Below are 17,433 nucleotides of genomic sequence, written 5' to 3'. Positions count from 1 at the left end.
CTGGAAAGATTCAGTTTCGTTTCAAGTCACCGAAACACAACACACACACACACACACAAAAAGTGTTCGATCCACAGGACAAGAAATGTCATTTTGAAACATTTCATTTTGGAAATGTCAATACGATTCACTCTGAAAGTGTCAAATGTTTCAATATTTCCAAAGATTTTTCTTTTTGGATGAAACTTTCAGCTGAATTTGATATGAATTTGTGAATAGTTTTGATGCCCCTCCCCCCCAGTGCATTTTTAGCAAACTTATTATTTGCCAAATTCCCACAGAATCTCATGTATGCTAGTCCCTTCTGAAAAGGCTACGCAAGAATATAAAGAGCTTGCTATAGAAAATTCTTTAGGTCACAGCGATATTATTCGCAGTAGGTGCTATAGAATGGTCATAAAAGACCAGTGGATAGGGCACCAGACTCAGTCAGAAGTTCTGGGTCCTATTGCCAGCTCTGTCAGACTTGTTGTGTGACCTTGAGCAAGTAAAGTCACCTTTCTGTGTCTCAGTTTCCCCACCTGTAAAATGGAGATAATGCTTTCTTACCCATGTAAAGTGGTTTGAGATCTGTGGATGAAACTTGCTGAGTAAGTACAGAGTACTGGTACTATGTAGCTAATTAATTTCATTTCTCCATATTACATACCATAAACTACAGCAATACTGTTCTGATGTTACTTTCACAAAGGAATAAAGTACTTTTTTGTGATGTTTACATTGTGGGTTTGTTTGTTTTTATTTTAAGCCTTAAAAACAAAATTGAGAATGAAGAACTCGGGAGATAGTGGTACATTTTTTTCTGAACACTATGTGACCCTCTGTTTGATGGTTAAGATGCTGCTTGTTAAAGGATAACTAGGGATTATATCAGCCAGGTGGTTTTGCATGATGGGGTCCAGAGAGCCAATCACCTGTACTTAAACAATACAGGTGTCAATTCCTTTGAAGTTTTACCTCCTCTGATCAACATGGCAGCTGGTAACTGGACTAGGGGAGATGGGAGTCCAAATGGGGAAAATGAAATGGTTTGGAAGAGCTTAAAAGAAAGCCTCAGTCCAAAAGCTGATAGAGGCAGGATCTGCAGGAATGCAGATGGAACCCTGATCCCCAGAGGTGGAGGAATGGTGGATGGTGAATTTAGGATAAATAGGCCTGCCTAAATTGAGGGAATTGCTAAGTTTTAGGTAAAAAAGATTCATGCATGTAGGCCTTTTGTTGTTTTAGCCCTTTTCTGTGAATGCTGTGTTCCTATGGATAAATAGTACTTTGTTTTCAAGAAGCTAATTGGAGATATTGCTTTTTCATACTAATCACAGCTTCTGAAGAGGTTTTTTTGTGGTTTGTTTTTTTTTTTGCAGAAACCAAAACCAGCTGGACCTGCCAGGAAACACGGTTGCCAAACAGTTGTGCTGCAGTCTCAAAAGCCAAGCAGAAAATTGGGCGAATCATCAGATTTCACCCTGAGAGGAGTGCAGGGACTAGGCCTGTCCCCTGAAAGGGGTCCCAGGGAAGGACAGAGAGATGGATCAAAAAGCACTGCTCATGCTGAGCCACAACCGAGAACTAATGGCCATTAGAACTGATGATCGTTTTGAAATTTTGAAAAATTGAAACGAAACTTTTGCAAAAACAGTTTGCTAAAGGTTTTCTACATTTTTTGACCAGCTTCACTGGTCACACACACTAGTGATTTGAAATGGAAGAGTTCTCATTTCTCAGATTTACATCGATTGCAGGGTTGTCTTCACCCCTCATTTACAAGCATATCAGACAATTTAAGTTTCTTCAGCTTAGCTGTGAACAAAGTTATCTGGTTGCTCAGAGTCTACTCGTAATCAAATTCAGCTAAAGTCGAGGGGAAACTGCCAAATATGATAAATTTGCAAAATAGTTAGTTTATTGAGATCATATAGATTAAAAGAAGGCCTCCCAATACTTATTTCTTTAGATTAGACATTTAAAATGCACACATGTACAAAGCTGTGAGCAACTAACTATAATTTAATTTACAATAACCACCGAGCACGATCAATATTAGAGCTCTGCGAGCACTGGAATTTCCATTCCATGAAAAATTTGGTATTTTTGAAGTCTTTTTGTTCTGAATCAGAAAGACTTGGAAATGTCAACTTTTCTATGGAACAGAAGTTTTAGAAAGTTCTCTTTTGAGAGCACCAAAATGGAGTTTTTTGAAAAACTCCAGGCAGAGAACATGGGGAGTCCTCCAAGCAGGTAGCTGGCTAGCTGGACAGCCTGCAAGCTAGACAGCCTGCCTGGTTTCCATCAAAAGTGCAGATGGAATTGACATGTTCATGTAGAACATTTTGATTCTGTAGAATCATTTTCTGACAAAACTGTTTCACTGGAAAATTTACTGCCAGCTGCAATAAATACAAATATATTGACAACACCAACTATCAGCCTTCAGTAATCAAAAGTTGGTATTTAACAATCTGCCTCAGCCAGCAGACAGCAAACATGAAAAAAAAATCCAGAAAAATTGTCTGTCACACAACAGACCTTTATCTTTTCCCGAAAACCCTCTCTCACGCAAGATTTCTGCAGAATGCCTGGTCATCAAATATGGGCTATTTTGGGGGGTTGGGAGCAAGCTCCAGAGTCCCTGGGCCCTTGCAGAGAATGCCCTGCCAATAACCACCCCCTCTTTTATAAAGAGCGCAATCCTGCTCAAACAGCTCTTCTGGCTGTAGCTGTGTTACTATGGCATTGGGAGTTAAGTAGTCTCTCAGGTAGCTAGGATCCCAGGCCATTTGTCTTTGCAGGTCTATGGCACACATAGGGACTATGAGCTTTTTGTAAGAGGCCTGTGCTTGTTTTTAAATCCAGAGAATATTGTTTCTTTTCAGAATGCCAATCATCTGAATGCTTGGGGGATGTGTCCGTATGTGCCTACAGCGAGAGTAAAGAAAGGCTTTTTCCCACAGCTCAGGAAGTGTCATGATACACCTCTACCCCAACAGAACGCGACCTGATATAACACGAATTCAGATATAATGCAGTAAAGCAGTGGGGAGCCCCGGGCCCTTTAAAGAGCCACCCGAGCCCCGCTGCTTTACTGCGTTATATCCGAATTCGTGTGGCGCCCTAGCCCCTTTAAATCACCACTCAAGCCCAGCTGCTGGAGCCCCGAGGGTGATTTAAAGGTTGAGAGGCTTTGGCTGCTGTAGGGAGCCCCAGGCCCTTTAAATCCCCGCTGCCAGAGCTCTCACGGTGATTTAAAGGGCCCGGGGCTCCCCACAGCAGCTGGAGCACCAGGCCCTTTAAATTCCTGCCAGGGAAGCTGGTCCAGTCTGGCACGGCATACCGGCCCAAACCTGATATAACGCGATCTCACCTATAAGGTGGTGAGATTTTTGGCTCCCAAGGACCATGTTATATCGGGGTAGAAGTGTATATGGTAAATGACAGAGCTAGGGGGTGGTGTGACTAACTGAAGAAGAGGACTGGGACTACTTAGTCCTACTGCACCTATTTTTGGGCCTCTTCCATTAACTGCAAGATAAGAGCCTCAGTTTGTGAGGTCCAACACAATGTTTTCTAAATGGAAATCAAAGGGGAAGAGGATTCTGTTAAATGTGGCTTTTTGCTGCATTTGCCCTGACAGACAGCAACTACCTTCTGTTCAGTTCAGTCTAGTTTTTGAAAAGCTATTATTCAGTCAGAGAAAAGGCTTGTAAGTTTCTGCTCCCTTAAGGTATGAGCTACTAGACTGGTTTAGTAGTAAAGCAATCAATGAAACTCCTCTCAAGGGACAGAAGCACTGTGGTTAAGTGACTTCTCTGGTCAATTGAGTGGTACCACTGACGGACTCCAAAGTTTGTCCTCAACCAGAAGGATAAGTGGCGGTGTCGCAGGCACTGAGGATGCGCATATACGAGCTGAGCACCTACATCAAGTATGGACTGAGAGGCCTGCATTTTCAGAGGCACTGCACAACCACAAGACCCACATAAGGTGATTGTGAGCATTTAGTACTTAATCAGGCAGCTTACTTAGGTGCTCAACATTGTGTAGGCAAAATCTGAAAATTTTAGTCATTGTGCATAAAAATGGGGCCCATTACAAAAAGGTGGGTGAGCAGCATTATCCCCATTTTATATATGGGAAACTGAGGCGCAAAGATAGAGACACGCCCAAGGTCACAGAGTAAGTCAATGGCTCAACAGGAAGAGAATCCAGGTCTCAACTCTCAGTCCAGTGCCCTAACCACCAGGGCCTGCTTCCTCCATGATTTGTATCAGCTATATGTGGTAGCACAGATAGGATATTTGTTTTTAATTGAGAACAGCTATATATGTTTCCCTGGCACCCAACTGTAAGCACTGCAGACAGGAGTAAAACTTATCTAAGTGTTTGGGATGCCTTTAGAACACGCAGATATCAATTTTCTTTTAATCTGGAAGTTAAATATGGTTCTAATTAGTTTCTCATTACAGAGACAAAAAAACAATCAACAGTTTCAATAGATCCGATGCGTAAGAGGTATCTGTAGCCTTTGAAAGAAAAAATTATATAAAACTACCCATGAAATCCACTAAAATCCCCACAGAAACCACTGTTCTTATTTAAACTCAGGAGATTATTTGCATTTTATAAAATACAACAGTCAGCAAGGATTTTTAGGTTAACATCTGATCTGCAGGACATGATGCATTAAAGTTCCACGTTACTATCCAAAACAGAAAAGATACAAAGATGGATTAACTGAATAATGCTTTCATTCAGTTAGGGTTTCAAGACATACTGTACACTGAATATAAGCAAGCATGCTTTGTCAAACATAAACTCACTCTGAGGATTTGAGGAATTTCCTGCTCACGAATGGAGCCAGATTAAAGGTTAAATCATACTCCAGAAACCAAAAAAGGGGTACTGTTGATGTGTCACAACCACTGCCTAGATGGTTCACCTCTAGGGTGAATCCATTTCAGCTTTGTTCCCTGCAGAGATGGCCTGCTAAATTAGCAGCAGCTGCAGTGATGGTTTTGCAAAGTGGACTTCTGTCCACTAGCATTTGTTCTTAACTCACCAACTCATTTCAGCCAGACAACTGTCGTGTCAATTTTTTAATCTCTGCCAACAGGAGCTGAAGCCAGACCAGCTACAGATAAATAACTTTATAGCTCATTATTACTTGCACCATCTAGTCTCCCGTTACAGGATTATTATTTTTAATACAGGCAACAGTATTATAAGTCCATTTCCTCTATCAAGTGGTTTCACAGGGCTGCACTTTACCCAGAAGTATCAAGTATCAGAGGGTAGCCGTGTTATTCTGGATCTGTAAAAGCAGCAAAGAATCCTGTGGCACCTTATAGACTAACAGACGTTTTGGAGCATGAGCTTTAGTGGGTATTCACCCACGAAAGCTCATGCTCCAAAACGTCTGTTAGTCTATAAGGTGCCACAGGATTCTTTGCTGCTTTTACAGAAGTATCAACTTACTTTAACCTGTGATTCTGAAGTTACAGTAGGTTAATAGTAATTTAGCCTTTTTAAAAAAAAAAACAAAAAACACAAAGGGCCATTCCTACATATATATAAGTATCTATATGTCTAGATCTTCAAGTGGCTTCCTCTGACCAGTTAATATAACACCTGGATTGAGCTTCATGTCATCTTGCTCTCATTCATGCCCCTATCTTGGCAAGGTATCATGTACTCAGAGGCCCTCTACAACCTGGATCTAGTTTAAAAAAAACAAAACAAAAAACAAGGAAGTGTCATCAACGTGCTTACAGCACTACAGTCAATACACTTCACTGTCTCCTACAGCAGCTCCCAGTACACAGAGCAGTCTAGGTGACAAGAGATCTCTACACGAACCCTGTGCTAGAGCATAGGTGCTGACTCCGCAGGTGCTCCAGGGCTGGAGCACCCACAAGGAAAAAATGGTGGGTGCTGAACAACCACCAGCAGCCCCACCAATCAGTGTCTCCTGCCTGCCATGATCACCCGTTCTGCAGTGTACAGGAAGCGCTGGCAGGGGGAGGGAGCAGAGCAAGGCAGGGTGCACTCGAGGGCAGGGGTAGGAAGAGGTGGGGTAGAGGAAGGAATGGAGGGGGGGACAGAGCAGGGGTCAAGCGCACCAACCCCCCGACTCATTAGAAAGTCGGCGCCTCTGCGCTAGACAGCTGACAAAACTACCCATAGTTACCATGGGCATCTTCCTAAAAGGTTCGAGCCATTCAAGCACAGCTCTATTCACCTCAATCAAGATTCACAGATGAGTCAACACAACCTCAATGGGAGGCCCGTCTGATTCAAGGCTGCTGATAGAATTAAAAGAATCAGCATCTACACCTCCTAGCAATGGACAAAGGTAAGATCAGCCAAACAAGACCAGTACAGTAACCATATGATATCCTGGCTGAAATCCGTATTTGCCAGAATTTAAGGAAATCAGAGACCTCCACACCTTTCCCACCACCTTTTTGATACCACCCCCAAACCAGAAAGTTAGAGACAGGGATGTAACTGGAAAAATCACCACCAATAAACAATGGGCTCTTTAGCAAGGGTGAGAATTTCTCTCTTGAGTAATCCTAGCACCAACTACTTAGGGAGTTACTGATCTCTCCCAATAATGGTCCCTACACCTCATGCTTTCTTTAAAAAGCAAGAAAGAGACATGGATCCTTTTTGGAGGTTATAAACTGCAGCGCTCCAAGCCCCAAAATACCTCCATAATAAACTCACTCAAAAAATGTTGTTTGCGCTACCTACAAGTATGCCCTATCATGGAGGCAAATCATATCCAATCAATTAATCTTATCCATAAAGTAGTAGGAAAATTCTTCCCAGTGAATAACCGTGGGCCCTATTTTTAAGTAGAGGCATCTCACATTAGCTAACTTGCTTGCTACCGATAATAGTTCCACTGATCTGTTCCTCAAAGCAGGGATTTTATCTTATTGTCTGAGCTATATTCTGTACATCACCACGCATGTGTTGATTGAGGACAATCACCACAACCTCATGGATAGTGGAGAACATGAAAGTTTTCTTAGCCTACCCTATTGCATGGTTCTTCCAGAAATTCTCTATTATAAATCAGTCAGACTCCAAATGCAGTTTCCACACCATTGGTGCAGTAACTGCTTCCCCACATGTTTTGAAAGACATACATCATATCAAAATGACTCGTGAGGATGTCATAAAAAGAGAGCATCAGAGGGGTAGCCGTGTTAGTCTGGATCTGTAAAAGCAGCAAAGAATCCTGTGGCACCTTATAGACTAACAGACGTTTTGGAGCATGAGCTTTCGTGGGTGAATACCCAATTCGTCAGATGCATGTAGTGGAAATTTCCAGGGGCAGGTATATATATGCAGGCAAGCTAGAGATAATGAGGTAGTTCAATCAGGGAGGATGAGGCCCTGTTCTAGCAGTTGAGGTGTGAAAACCAAGGGAGGAGAAACTGGTTTTGTAATTGGCAAGCCATTCACAGTCTTTGTTTAATCCTGAGCTGATGGCTACCCCTCTGATACTTGACACCATGCAAGGCACTGCATTTAGCCGTATGGAGTGGAAATCCATCAACCTCATGAAGAAACTTGCACAAATACAGACATATGATATCTTCCTTTCCAAATGCAAACGGATGGACATCATACCAAATGGACTAAAGGTAAAAAATCCACCGCTATCTACATACTACACAGACCACAGTGAGAGATTATGCCATACTCTATCAAAGAAACTGAGGAACCACCTGATCAGCATTCTATACAGCAAACAGGAAAACATCAAAAAAGAGCTCTCCAACCTGGAACTCTCATTAATATCCAAACTTCCATACAAACAGACTTCACTAAAATAAGACAGGAGATCTACATTACTCACTTCACCTCTCTACAAAGGAAAAAGGACTGTAAGCTGTCTAAACTCCTATCTGCCTCATGGGGCCACAACCGTGGTACCCCCAACCCACCCAACAATATTGTCAATCTATCCAACTACACACTCAGCCCAGAATTAAAGTCTGTCCTATCTCGGGGACTCTCTTTCTGCCCTGCCACCCCCACCAACATGATACAGTTCTGCGGCAATCTGGAAGCCTACTTCCGCCATCTCCGACTCAAAGAATACTTTCAGGACAACACTGAATAGCGCACTGATACACAGGTACCCTCCCACCAACAGCACAAGAAGAAGAACTCCACATGGATTCCTCCTGAGGGTCGAAATGACAGTCTGGACCTCTACATTGAATGCTTCCGCCGACGTGCACAGGCAGAAATTGTGGAAAAACAACATTGCTTGCCTCATAACCTAAGTCGTGCAGAACGCAATGCCATCCACAGCCTCAGAAACTACCCAGACATCATCATCAAAGAGGCTGATAAAGGAGGTGCTATTGTCATCATGAACAGGTCTGACTACCAAAAGGAGGCTGCCAGACAACTCTCCAACACCAAATTCTACAAGCCACTTCCCTCAGATCCCACTGAGGAATACACTAAGAAACTGCAGCATCTACTCAGGACACTCCCTACACTAACACCGGAACAAATCAACATAGCCTTAGAGCCCCGACCAGGGTTATTCTATCTACTACCCAAGATCCACAAACCTGGAAATCCTGGATGCCCCATCATCTCGGGCATTGGCACTCTCACTGAAGGACTGTCTGGATATGTGGACTCTCTACTCAGACCCTATGCCACCAGCACTCCCAGCTATCTCCGTGACACCACTGATTTCCTGAGGAAACTACAATGCATTGGTGACCTTCCAGAAAACACCATCCTAGCCACCATGGATGTAGAGGCTCTCTACACGAACATCCCACACACAGATGGAATACAAGCTGTCAGGAACAGTATCCCTGATGATGCCACAGCACAACTGGCTGCTGAGCTCTGTGCCTTTATCCTCACACATAACTATTTCAAATTTGAGGACAATATATATCTCCTGATCAGTGGTACCGCTATGGGCACCCACATGGTCCCACAATATGCCAATATTTTTATGGCTGACCTGGAACAACGCTTCCTCAGCTCTCGTCCACTCATGCCCCTTCTCTACCTATGCTACATTGATGACATCTTCATCATCTGGACCCATGGGAAGGAGTCTCTGGAAAAATTCCACCACGATTTCAACAGCTTCCACCCCACCATCAACTTCAGCCTGGACCAATCTACATGGGAGGTCCACTTCCTAGACACCACGGTGCAAATAAGTGATGGTCACATTAACACCACCCTATACCGAAAACCTACCGACCGCTATGCCTACCTTCATGCCTCCAGCTTCCATGCCGGGCACACCACACGATCCATTGTCTACAGCCAAGCACTGAGGTACAACCGCATCTGCTCTAACCCCTCAGACAGAGACCAACACCTACAAAATCTCCAACAAGCATTCTCAAAACTACAATACCCGCATGAGGAAATAAGGAAACAGATCAACAGAGCCAGATGTGTACCCAGAAGCCTCCTACTGCAAGACAAACCCAAGAAAGAAACCAACAGGACTCCACTGGTCATCACATACAGTCCCCAGCTAAAACCTCTCCAACGCATCATCAGGGATCTACAACCCATCCTGGACAATGATCTCACACTTTCACAGGCCTTGGGTGGCAGGCCAGTCCTCGCCCACAGGCAACTTGCCAACCTGAAACATATTCTCACCAGTAACTGCACACCGCACCATAGTAACTCTAGCTCAGGAACCAGTCCATGCAACAAACCTTGATGCCAACTCTGCCCACATATCTACACCAGCGACACCATCACAGGACCTAACCAGATCAGCCACACTATCACCGGTTCATTCACCTGCACATCCACCAATGTAATATACGCCATCATATGCCAGCAATGCCCTCTGCTATGTACATCGGCCAAACTGGACAATCGCTACGGAAAAGGATAAACGGACACAAATCAGATATTAGGAATGGTAATATACAAAAACCTGTAGGAGACCACTTCAACCTCCCTGGCCACACTATAGCAGACCTTAAGGTGGCCATCCTGCAGCAAAAAAACTTCAGGACCAGACTTCAAAGAGAAACTGCTGAGCTTCAGTTCATCTGCAAATTTCACACCATTAGCTCAGGATTAAACAAAGCCTGTGAATGGCTTGCCAATTACAAAACCAGTTTCTCCTCCCTTGGTTTTCACACTCAACTGCTAGAACAGGGCCTCATCCTCCCTGATTGAACTACCTCATTATCTCTAGCTTGCCTGCATATATATACCTGCCCCTGGAAATTTCCACTACGTGCATCTGACGAATTGGGTATTCACCCACGAAAGCTCATGCTCCAAAACGTCTGTTAGTCTATAAGGTGCCACAGGATTCTTTGCTGCTATAAAAGGAGAGAAAATTTAGGAGACCTATTGATAGTCAAGTATAAGAGATAGTTATGATGTCCTACAAGGCCTGACAGAATGGCCCATTCTCTGTGTTCCACCTCACAGAATTCTGAAACTAAATAGGTCAATGAAGTAGTACACCACCATGATGTACCTGGCCTCTGTCTGAAGTAGGCAATAATGCCATGACAACAACAGATCCCTCCAATATGCCTTTGAATTGGGACTCGGAGAACCAGAATTTGCCCACCTCTGTACATTGAGACACAAACCAACAGGGCAATACTATTCTTATCATGGAGACCATGAGATCCTAAACTAAACCAACAGTCATCTACATAAGTACATAAGGACGGCCATATTGGGTCAGACCAATGGTCCATTTAGCCCCGTATCCTGTCTTCCGATGCCAGGTGCCCCAAAGAGAATGATCAGAACAGTAATCATCAATGTTGATATCAGCAAGGACATGGTGTGCTGACTCTAACATGATAGACAAGAAGTTGGTCTATACCAAGAGGAACTGTAAGGTAGAATGGGGTACCCCATATGCTCATCACATTTTCTGTGATAACCCTAATTTGGGACTCACAAGAGGGCACACTCTTGGATACAAGTGTGGAGTGGGAAAAGGTCCTCTGTACAAAGTCAGATGACAACAGAATTGTTATACCATCTCTCAAACTCTTCCTTGGCTAATATTGAGCCAGCAACCATCTAGAGACAAATAGAACAAAACAAATTCAAACACATACACCCTCCTTCCCCACCCCCATTATCATCATCAAGTCAGGGCACCTCCTCTATTCTGAAATCATGGATGTTGTTAGTTACAGATCTTGCATTTATTTGTTCACTCAAATAGATAGAACCACAGAATCCCAGTAAATGTACTCTAGAAAGCAGTCAACACATCTAATCTAAAAGTCTCTGACCCTTAATGTTTCTGGTACTTTTAGAAACAATTATAGTCACAATAAAACAAGAAAAGAAAATTTAAATTCCATGCAAAGAATATGAAGCATCAGACAAAATTTAAAAAAAAAAATAGGAATGACCTTTAACACAGTTCATTATATTGGCTGAATATTATGGTAGTCTCCAAAATGTTGGATGTTGATCCTATACTTTGTATGGACAGCACAGTTTTTTGGTTGTTTTTTTTTAAGTTACACCTTTAACATTATCGAAACATATTCTCTGTAACTAAGTACATGTACAAAGAGGACTTGTTTTTTCTAGTGAGGTTAGTTTAGATTAGTAGGCATATAGTACAATAAAAACAGAATCTGGATTTTTAAAAAGCACTTCATATTGGCCTAACAGGGCTTCCACTGAATTCAAGGATTCCAGTGAAAGCAGAATTCAGCCAACATGGAGTACTTTTGAAAAATCACAGCTGATCTCTTCAAGGTGTTTGAGTTTCAGAAATTGATTCCACTTCTTCCCAAAAAGAGCAAAGATTTCTGCAAAGTTGTTAAAGTCTCTTGTGTTTTGCAGACAAGGACAGGTTTCCCTCTAAAATCATTCATTGTGAAAAGGCCACGTGGCTCCTCTGTGATAAGAAATTTCAATCAGCGTTTTAAATGGAGTTCTTTATATTGACTTTAAAGTGACCACTAAAACTATTAAACATAGTCTGTTTGATATCCAGTAGTATGGCCCACCACCCCATAGATTTTAGCAACAGTTGGTCAAACAACTTATTCTGTTTTAGATGCTAACAGCTGATGTATGTGTTATTCCAATCACAGTTGGAGATTAGAAGATACAAAATGACCTGGCTAACCTAGTCTGAGTGACAAATGGCATGATATAGGAGAATGCTCTACACATTCAAATAGTCCTACTAGTAGAGGGACAACATCCAGATAAAAGTAATCTGGCTTATTACCCTACTGGCAGGTTCTCAAATGATATAGTAATGGGCACTGTACAGGACTTGCACAGAATAGTAAAAAAGTCTTTATATTACTAATACCACATCTAGGATTAAAAGTGAAATAATTTTTAATATCCAATTTACTTTTCAACGCTCTTGCCATTGGTTTTCATTTTATTGAGCTTGATCAGTTAAACTGGGCGGTTTATGCTGTAGTGAGCTCCAGTCTCTGGCTCTCATGTACTAGCACAGCACTGCTGTGTTTAGCTTTCCAACCCTGCGGCAAGTTATGAAAGTGTTTGAGTCAAATAAGGGAAAATAAAATTGCATGACTATGTTTAAAAAGGACCTTGATTTCTATACTGAAACACACTGCAGGACTAACCAGTTCAGTTAAGCAAATGGGAGTCTTTCCATGGACTTCAGTGAGAACTGAATCAGGTCCCAAGAGAGGGGATGTACTGATTACTGAAAAGCTACCTACTGCATAGTTACTGTGTACAGAATGCAAGATATGACATCACAGACAATTTAAAAGAAAGATTTCAGTTACTCAATACAAGTAACACAAAACATATTGAAACAGAAGCAGGGGGTCTTAATTTGCTTTTGTTTTAAAAAATGCAGTATAAATTTGTAGTACCTTTTATCCCTCCCTGCAGATTAGGGAATATTGTTCACCTTGCTCTAATGAAACCCCCCCTGGCATCCAACACAGTACCACAGACCTCTCAATGTTGCTTAGCAACCTACTTGCTTAAACTCATGTTGCATCCAAAATTCAAAGATTCCAACAGCAGGCAGTCAGAAATAGGATTCACTACCAAAAATCACTCTGTGTGTAGCTCAACCCCAATGTTTATAAACAAAAGCAGGAAGCCTACTTTCATGTGATCTTTTTGCCCAGTTTACATTAACAAAAGAATTGAGAAAATGAAATAATCAGCATAAAGAGGGAATAATGGACAAGTGGCTACTTACTCTCTTCATTTTGAGGATGTTGAACTACAATCTGAAAAAGCAGACTGAGGATCCCAGGATTCTGATCATCATGATCGCAGCCCTGCAGGGACAAGTTGAAATTGCCAGGAATATTGGCAGGTTGTTTGTCACTCAGTTTCAAAACCTCAGGGCTACTGTACACTGCAGGCAAGTAATACTCCACCCTTTCTTCTTTCCTTTCACAGTTGGAAAGGCTATAGTTGCGGAAGATGACACTGGATCTAAGGTTAGAAGGAACAACAAACTGCCATGTCATGAGCTCATCTTCTGGGAATCCCAGTGGGTAGTTGGCAGACATTAGGGTTGCGGACATCTCTCCTTTAAAAGTAGATTCAATAATACACAACCCTATTACAGAAAAAAATAAGGTACCATTAAAGAAAATACATATTTACATGCACAGTACAGTACAATAACAATGGACAAACAGTACCTTCAAATAAAAAAGCCTTTAATATACATCTCAGTAATAGGTTACATTATAGAAAAAAACAAGAGTGCATATATTGGAGTTGGTGATGTCCTCCTCAAATGGTTGATCCACAGAGAAGGTAAAGAATCTGCTCTTGTTGGCTTAGAGTTAAGCTCCAAAAACACAGGCCTGTCTACCACATGAGTGAAGGATCCAACTTTCAGCTTGGCTCCACAGGAGAACGTGTGTGATTTGTATTATTGTGTTTACTTACACTGCCTCTCTGAATTTCATGTACAATATTACAAGTGAGAGGACAGTCAAATCACTGGAGAACTTGTGTAGCGGTTTGAGTCCAAGGATTTCAGAGTTCTAGAAAGAGTACACAAGGCAAGTCTCAAATATGTAAGGTGGTAGCTGAAATCCAACTATAGATGGCCTTGTAACATGCCTGATATGTGAATTAAAAACTAACTCCCTGACTAAGCAGGCATCAGTGCAGAAAGCAAAATGCAAGAGAACTACTAATATATTCAGGATTCATTGCTGACCAGCAGCAGCAAGAAGGACAACACCCTGTCTACTTAACAGCTAAAACTAGTGGTACTGCATCAGTGATGAATTACATATTTGATTTTTGCCTGTGTAGATTAACCTATGTTGTGTGTCTGAAGCAGTTTCCAACCAAAACTAATGCTGACTGAGGCATCCAGGTAAAAGGTGGGAACGTCTCACAACTGAAAGGTATTTGTTTGAGCAAGATACAGAGGGCTCCATCCTTTGCCATGGCTCCTACAGATGAAAAATCCAATTGTGCAAGTTTCACATTAGGGAATGGGCTGAAACAGACTATTATGCATATGCAAACATGAGCAGGCAGGTTGATGTACCTTCCAGGCATCCTTCTTCCAGTTTCCTAAACTGCAATGTAAGCCTGAGGAGTTCAGCAAGTTATGAAGAAAGAAGCTGTTAAATAGATTCAATAGCACGCTTCATCCATTCTCATCATTTTTGTTATTCATATGTTTTTACTGTTTTGCAAATATTTTTGGTTTATTTTTAAAATCCTATAAAGTCTCAATTTAAGAAGAGTTTGGATAGTACTGTTTGAGTCACAAATAGAAACATCACTTTTCATAATTAGGTGAACTGATTGAACTAAAAATCATGAAAGTAAGAGGACAATCTAAAAACCTTTTTTAAAAATAGGATAACTACAAGAACGGAGAGGGAAATTAGTAAATTAGAGTAATTACAAACTAAAAGTTGATAGTCATGTTCCTTGCTTCAGAGATCCTTGCTGAGTACTGGAAATATTTCAGTTGATTTTAATTAGATGGGACTAAGGTGTGAGGATGTAGAGAAAATAAGAAAGTACTAATGATTAGACCTTATTGTCTGTGATTTTTAGTTTTGTGATTTTTTCCTGTTTCAAGTTAACCAAGTACAAAGATTAAAAAAACCTTTTGCAAGCTACAGGAGCTAATTATAATTGCAAATAAATAAGTAAATCGTATACTGTACCTACTTTTTATGGAAGATCTGTTTGCTATGTTAAAGCCAGAGGTGGAGAGATCTGAATTCCATGGGAGCTGTAAAGCCATGACAACTCCCCCCTGCACCTTGACTCGAGACACTGAGCCATTTCTGCAGAAGGTTCCAATGCTGACTTTGGTAGTGTCAATAGAGCTGCTGATACTGTAAGTGATTAAATCTGGACAAGTGTCTGTGGGCCCAATCTGTCTTAACCATGGTGTAGAAAATTTCAGTTCAAGTCCAACCTTCTTATTGGCTTTCACATCCCAGATATAGGTCCTGTTAAGGCGAGGCAGTCCTGATGGCTGAAGATGAACATCTCCAAAGGGGCACGGGCCTGACATACAGTCTAAAATAGACACACACAAAGCAGGTGCACAAACCATGAACAGTTGAGGAACTTGCTGTTTCCCCTCTTCTGCCCCCCACTGTGTTCAGATTTTTCTATTAAATTATACCTAAATTTCCACCACCACTTAAATTACAGTGTGCAACATACCCTCATTGTTTTAACAGCTAGCAAATCAAAGCAAACAGTTTTAAGACATGAAATTACACGCACTGCACACTTCCCTGCAGGCCTCTTGAGAAAGCTGGAACAGTACTGACAACCTCGGGTGTTCAAAAACCATAAGTCAGGCCCCGCATAATAATGCAATTCATTATCTTTTGAGTCAGATTTTGAAAAAACAAGTACATTTTGGGTTCTTTTGAGCCTTTATAGTTCATGTTTTCAATCTTTCCTCCACATCCATGAGGGCAAAAAATGCTCTTTTTAAATGAAAGCTGAGATTCGTGACTCCAGGAACTGGGGCATTTAAGAAAAACATCAAATATAGCAAGACTCTTGACACAATCATATGAGTTGGCAACATTGCTTGAGTGTTTGAAGCACATACAAGACTTGCCTTTGAAAGCATGCTGCACAGAGTGCGCTACCAGGCATCCAGAAGGGACTGGTGTACCAGGCTTTGAATAACTGCAGTTTGGGCATGCTCGATAGAGACTTGCTAGATCTTAAAAGCTACAGTCCACAAAGATTCTGTTCTCATTGAGCATGCTCCAACCCCTCACAACTCCTAGTGCTGACCGACTGTGCACACACCCTCCCCACAGAATAAATGAGTTTGTGCCAGCCCAGGACCACCAGGCCACAGAAGGACTTTCTCTGAAGTAATTTCTCCAGATCAGGGTGAGGCTGAGCATTGTGCTTTCAATGACCCATTGGCTGGAAATATTCACTGTCTCTTGTTTGAATGCGGAGAGGAGTGAAGGGAGTATATTGAGACTAGGGATCTGGTAAGATTGGGACTGGAAGGAGTGGAGGAGGAGAAAAATGGAGACTGGGGGGATGACTGGCTGGGCAAAGAAACTGAGCTGATGCAGGAGGGCAGGCTGGGACTGGGAGCTAGTGAGAGAAAAGCGGGGAGGACAATGACGCCAGATAAGGCGCTGGGGAGACTGGGACTAGGAACTGGGAGAAAGAGACAGATCTGACAAGGACATGGAGTGCGGTGGAGAGGGGGGTGTAGGACTGGATGGGCAGAGCTGTCTGTAGGAACCCTACCTCATTTGCTGAAGAAGCTGGCAGTAAATGAGGCAGGAGATTATAGGAAGACAGGAGGGGTGCAGTGGTTAAGCCAGTTGAATGATGCCCTGCAGAACTGGATTCTTTCCCTGACTCTCCCACAGAGTTCCTATATAACGCTAAGCAAGCCACTTAAATGAAATTTTTCACAGGTGTGAATCACTAATTGTGTGTTGCTCATGTTCTGGATGCGCAACTTGAGATGCTGGGGTCAGATTTGTACAAGTGCTAAACATTCAAAACTTCAACTGCAAGTCAGTGGGAGCTATAAAGTGCTAGGTACTCTCAAAAAATCAGGTCCTTGGAGTCTCAGATTGGGCACCCAAAATTAGTGAATACCTTTGCCCTTACCTGCTGTGCCTCAGCTACCCAACTGTAAAATGGGGATAATATCACACGCTCACCTCACAAGGGTGTTGTGACAATACATCCATTAATGTTTGTAAAGCTCTCAGATACGATAGGGGTGAGTACCACAGAAAAGCCCAGGAGGAAATGAATAATTCTGTCCTCAGAGTTAGGTTTAATAGTGTGCAGTAAATAAGTTCTAGGACCACACATTGCACAGTGAGCACAAACCAGAGCATTGAATAGCTGCTCATTAAGTGCACAGCATCCATCCTGTGCACTGAATGAGGCAGGGGACCTGTAGAA

The 17,433-nt window shown here is 42.1% G+C and overlaps 1 protein-coding gene across 1 annotated transcript in view; it reads right to left on the bottom strand.

Moving 5' to 3' along the window:
• Nucleotides 1-17,433, bottom strand: part of CDCP1 (CUB domain containing protein 1) — a 48,538-nt gene that overhangs the window by 11,823 nt on the left and 19,282 nt on the right. Inside the window, exons 3-4 of the mRNA XM_050937997.1 lie at nt 15,184-15,540; nt 13,223-13,591 (exon numbers count right to left, since the gene is read on the bottom strand). Coding sequence (XP_050793954.1) covers nt 13,223-13,591; nt 15,184-15,540 — 726 coding nt within the window. The remainder of the gene's footprint in view (nt 1-13,222; nt 13,592-15,183; nt 15,541-17,433) is intronic.

Source organism: Gopherus flavomarginatus, chromosome 2 (assembly GCF_025201925.1).
Source record: "Gopherus flavomarginatus isolate rGopFla2 chromosome 2, rGopFla2.mat.asm, whole genome shotgun sequence".
Lineage (NCBI taxonomy): Eukaryota > Metazoa > Chordata > Testudines > Testudinidae > Gopherus > Gopherus flavomarginatus.
This window is presented reverse-complemented; position numbering and strand designations above follow the sequence as displayed.